The following is a 6,004-nucleotide window of genomic DNA, read 5'->3' on the forward strand; positions in this document are numbered from 1 at the left end:
AAAATTAATCTATCGTACAATTATAATAATAATTTTTTTTTTTATAAAATTAATAGTACTTTTCTTCTCTGAAAATAAATTCAGTATAATTCAATAAATTCAAGAGAAAATAGCTTCAAAAATAAATTTATTTCTCAAGTCTAATAACAAAAGCTTCTCCAGGAGCAATCTCAAACTCCTTGAAGTGAATAGTTTGATTAACTTTCTTGACAGGACCTACGACAATAGTACCCTCGTAGAAGAAAGAAGAAAAGTCTTTTTTGTGTGTGGTGTTCCCGAAGTTCCCAAGATATATGTAGGTGTTTTGCCGAGTATACCAACGCTCAATTATTATCAGCTCATCGCGAGCGTACCTGAAACAATTTTTAAGTTAGCATTAAACAATATAAAAATTAATTAATATAGTCAATAATTACAGATCTAGCTTACTTGATTTCACAATTAACTCCAAACTGTTCATGTCTTTTCGCAGTGTCACTATAAATCGGCGCAGTGGACTCCCTTAATCTAATCATGCTCTTCAGTAAATCCATGTTGCTATCTCCAGCGAAAATATTCGAAGCTGGTAACCACGGAATCACGAGATTCGTCGAGAATCCTTCGGATTTATTGTTGAGAACAACTTGCCAAGGCATCGGGGACAAATTATGCAAGTGCTCAAGGTCTTTGTGATCTTCACAAGCGCAGTCACCCATTCCAATCTAGAAAATAAAGAATAAGGTTTGTTTTATTTTATTTTATTTTATTTAAATAAATATACCCAACAACATAGGCCATTAACAGGGTTAATAATTACAATGGTTTTAGTACATCGACGTTCTAATTAGCAAATTGTCTAACTCCATTTTAGAAAATCTTCCATTTGTATGAAAATAGTATATTACACACCTAGGGAAGTAAAGTAAGAAATGTCTCAGATCACATGTAATTGTCGGCCGAGGCGAAGCCGAGGTTGACAAACATGTGATCTGAGGCTTCTCTTATTTACTTCCCGTGGAGTGTATACTATTTTTTGCTCGACGAAGGCGGAAAGCGGCAACTTTGTTTAGCGCAGCGGGACGAAAGTTGCCACTTTCCGCCCGGAGGGCAAAACAATTAGTTCAAAATTAATTACCACTTTAAAAAATAATTCAATATCTAATAAAGGTATAATATTTTGGTTTAGATCATTCAAATAATTTATTATTAGACTATTGCTTCATCAAAATGTTAAAAAATCACCCTCTAAAAAATAAAAAGTTAGACCACTTGCTAATTAGACCGTCGACATATGAATTTTATGATGTATAACAAGATATCTCAAGTTCTACTCAACCGATTCACTTGAAATTTTACCCAGAGTTTCTTTATACATCATAGTATCGCAGTACGGAGCGTTTTTAAATAAAAAATTATTTTTAGATCTTTAAAAAATTCCAAACGTCAGAAAAACAGGGAAAAAACAAAACGTACTTTTCAAACCACCGCTATTTTGTGAAAAATTTTTTTTTCTTTAAAACATCTGGTAGTGCAATAACTAAATCCTTCCTTTTTAAGGACTATTAATTGTTTTCCATTTCTGGTCACTGTAAGGATTGATATCCTGCACACCAGGATGTGCCATTTTTTCATCAGTCTCCACTTTGCCGGTTTTCAGTTTTTTGAAATTTGATTTTTTTTTTAATTTTATTAGTGTTTTTTACTATTTACTTAAATATCAATTAAAAACTTATAAAAATATTTGTTCTTTTTTTCTATAGCGACCGAAAAAACACCTAAAATACCCCCTTAAAATTGTTTTTTTTTTTTTTTTTAATAATGGATGTGAAATTTTATTAAAAAAAAATTCCAAAAATGATCAGATTCCTATAATATTAATAAAAATTTATGATAGTAAAATTGAGAGATATCTAATAATTTTTAGACTTTTTTTAACAAATTATAGCAAGAAAAATTTATTAAAAAAATTTCATCCATAAAAGCTCAAAAAAATTATACATGTGGAGTAAAGGAATCAAATATTAACCAAGTAGCGTAGCAATTTCAATTAAAAAAATCTAGTAATTTAATTTTATATTCAGCAGGTAATTATCAATTTTTAATTATACTTTAAATAAAAATTTGCAGTTGGAATTTTTTTTTAATTTCTAGATTAATTTTTTTGTTAAATTTTTTCACAATAATTCTGTTATAAAAATCCAAAAAAATGAACAGGTGTCTTTAAATTTCAATAAAATTTTTTTTTTAGTTACCTCGTCACCGTAGAAGATACTAGGAGTCCCAGGAAGCATCATAGAAAAGACAAGAGCTGCACAACTGGCATTTTTAACCACCAAACCATCAATAAGCCGCCTGTCAACGCCTCCAGTGGACCAGTGCATCCAGGGCCGACTTTGGATCTCTTCATCATTGAGTCCCTGGAAGATTCTGCTGCTGATGACTTGATCCACCTGCTTCTTGAGCTCCAGAGTCCCGTTCCCGAAGTTGAGGGTAAAATCCACCAGGTTCATGCTTTGGATCAAAGCTTTCTTGACATCTTCGCTCTTAGCAGCCTCCAGGACCTTCCAGTGGCACATGAGGATCCTATCACCCTCCATAAGGTCTCTCCAGAGGTTCAGAACGTCAACAATGTTGGAGTTGTTGTTAACGTGGTGCTCCAGGTCCTTGAGGTAAAACCCGTCGACGTTCTTCGAGCGCCAGAATTTCAGAGCTGCAGTCACCTGGTAGATCACGTTGACCTGGTTGTCTGGACTAGCGACGTAGCGCTGGAAGTTTGGAGTTACAATTTTTGAACCCGTTGAATTTTCCACCTCACGCTTTTGCTTCAGTGTTTCAGGAACTGGAATGTAACGCACTGGAACGTCCAGAATTAGTTTGATGCCACTGCGATGGAGATTCTGCAGGAGCTCGTCGAAGTCTGTAGCACGGCCCAGGTTCTCGTCGATGGAAATCAAGCTTTGGATGCTCGAGTAGTGCTCCGGGTAGTGCTCTGATGGAAAAATTGAATTCAGGCGAACTGCTTTTACGCCCAGAGACTTCAAGTAGTTGATTCGCGAGCTGATACCCTGGAGGTCGCCAATTCCGTCGCCTATTTTTGAGGAATCTTGGAAGGAAGCTGGGAATATTTCGTAGAACAGCTTTCCTTGCCACCATTCTGTTGTCGGGTCACATCTGGAAGTTTTATTTTTTTTTTTTAAATGATACCTTTTTTATAAAAATCTGGAAATCGGCTGACCGCGCAGGCCAACCCTAGAACTTCCCGCTAAATTTGATTTTAAAGTGCCTTAAAATGCATTTTTTTGTTAATATTTGAGCTTTTCAAGCTCAAAGCACCGTTTTTCGCATTTTGAGTTGTTCGAGCTAAAAATGTATTAATTGAACATCTACCCGAGAAAAAATATTTATATATAAATTGGTTATATATAATTATATATAAAAAATGGCCAAATATAATCATATCTAATCATATATAATTATGTATAATTATATATAACTATTTATAATTATATATAACAAAATTTAATTATATATTTATTACATCTAATTAATTATTGGGTTAATTTTATGGATAGAGTATTTAATATGGTCCTACGCAATTCTCTGTAACCAATTAAAATGCAAAAAAAAATCTAGCTATAATTTTACGGTTATAACACCAGCGGTCACCCATCCAACTATTAACCCTGCTCAATGCTGCTTCACTTTAGTGATCTCCTTGAGTTTTGAAGTTTCTGTCTGCTGTGCTGCTGTCTTAGATGACAATGATTCTATGATCTACATAATGTATCATATGGGTTTATCATAAATATAATATAAAAATTGATTTTATAATATATTTGGATAGTCATAATTCATAATTTATTTATTTTACCGAATCTCATTATAATATAACACTTATTTAAATAATAAAATAAATAATGATTTTACTATTAGGTAGTAGCAGAGCAGACCAAAACATCTCATAGGAAATGTAACAAATTTTGTATTTCAGAATTATTTAAACGTAATTATAAACAACATTTTACACTTTTTGTGATTACCAAAAAAAAATTTTTTTTCAAAGAAAAAATTTGTATTTATGTTAATTATATATAAGCATATATAATTATATATGATTATATATGACCTCATATACAATTCCATATATAATCATGTATGGCTATATATAATTATATATGAAACTATATAATCCTGCATGGCTGTATATTGCTCCATCTATAGTCATATATAATTATATATGATTATATATAACCTCATATACAATTCCATATATAATCATGTATGCTTATATATAACTATATATAATTATATATGGAACTATATATAATCTTGCTTGGCTGTATATTGCTCCATATATAGTCATATATAATTATATATGACCTCATATACAATTCCATATATAGTCATGTATGGCTATATATAATTATATATGGAACTATATAATCCTGCATGGCTGTATATTGCTCCATATATAGTCATATATAATTATATATGATTATATATAACCTCATATACAATTCCATATATAATCATGTATGCTTATATATAACTATATATATATAACTATAATTATATATGGAACTATATATAATCTTGCTTGGCTGTATATTGCTCCATATATAGTCATATATAATTATTTATGATTACTGTTGTTACCCGCCGTTACAGGGTGTCCCAAAAGTCACGGACGCCATTGTAGCATCTGATGAAAAAAAAAGAACCCATCAGGCGCAGACGAAAGGTGCCTAAGCCAAGTTTCAGTCAACCGCACTGTGGATAATTAATTATTAATTAAAAATAACGTCTATTCATTTGTTAGAGAGAGCGCCGGTGACCAGTAAAAGTATGGTAGCCAAAAACAAAGACACACAGCCCAACTGTATGACTAACTACGGGCTTTCTACGGCTAACGTAGTCACACATGTTGCTCACAAAATTCCACACGTGCAAGCATCTTCGTTGAACATGACTTGACACTAATACTCTCTCTCCTAACACATAAAAGGACACGTTATTTTAATTAATAAATGATATCTACAACCAAATGGCTAAGGTTTTCAGAACATCCGGGCTTCTGGGACTTTACTCTGTATACTAACATATATCGTAGCATATATTTTTTGTGAATTTTTGTATATCTAGCATATATTCTAGAGTATATTCTAGGATATATTCCCAGCTATATTCTAGGATATATCATTTTTCCGTAGGGAAAATAATAAGCCATAATTCATAGCTAAATTTGTCATTAAAGACAAATTTGGGGAACTGAGGAAATAAAGAGGATAAAGGGGGAGGGGGACCTTGCCTCGGTAAAGATTTTTCGATGACCGAAGAATAATTCAATTTAGCCAGACGGGACTCGAACCGGATCGTTTGGTTACGCGCCAAAGGCTCTACCAGTTAAGCTATCGAGACATTGTTACCATTCAGTCACCTAATGAGTAAGTAATTACTTACCCTGAGGTGGATTTAGTGGTATTTGAGTAAGTATTATGTATTGTAAATAAATAATTTTCTTTTAAAAATAAAATGAAATTGTGAAAATCCAACGCAATTCCTATATCTATTTTGCCCCTGTAATTGTATGGTGAGAATATCCCTTTTTAGAAAAACTTTTAAGAATTGCTGGCATTTTTCAATAGTGGCACAATTATAACTGAGTTGGAATAACGATTTAAGATTAAGTACACGTGAATTAAAATTATGAAAAAGAAGGCACTTTTTTCCTCTAGTGAAAAGAATCAATTTCATTTACATAACAAATTAACAAGAAAATATATAATAACAACTTTTATATTTTTTTGAAGTGGTGGCATGTATGAGAAAATAAACATTTTCTATTATTATGTGCGTCATTCCCCAAATATTATAGGAACCATTTCCATATATGTATAAGTGATGAACTTGCACACACAATAGGAACCGCAACCATAATATATTGAGAAGCTATTCCATTATTGTATAGGAACTTTTCAATAAACTATGGTATGGTTTCCATAGTGGCATAGGATTGATACCTATA

The 6,004-nt window shown here is 32.0% G+C and overlaps 1 protein-coding gene across 1 annotated transcript in view; it reads right to left on the minus strand.

The window, feature by feature from the left end:
• Positions 1–110: 110 nt before the first annotated feature.
• The window catches only part of LOC123266520 (neutral and basic amino acid transport protein rBAT-like), a 12,509-nt gene continuing 6,615 nt past the window's right edge, over positions 111–6,004 (minus strand). The window contains exons 5-7 of the mRNA XM_044730803.1: positions 2,232–3,150; positions 430–701; positions 111–353 (exon numbers count right to left, since the gene is read on the minus strand). Coding sequence (XP_044586738.1) covers positions 128–353; positions 430–701; positions 2,232–3,150 — 1,417 coding nt within the window. The 3' untranslated portion in view covers positions 111–127. The remainder of the gene's footprint in view (positions 354–429; positions 702–2,231; positions 3,151–6,004) is intronic.

This window comes from Cotesia glomerata, linkage group LG6, assembly GCF_020080835.1.
Source record: "Cotesia glomerata isolate CgM1 linkage group LG6, MPM_Cglom_v2.3, whole genome shotgun sequence".
NCBI lineage: Eukaryota > Metazoa > Arthropoda > Insecta > Hymenoptera > Braconidae > Cotesia > Cotesia glomerata.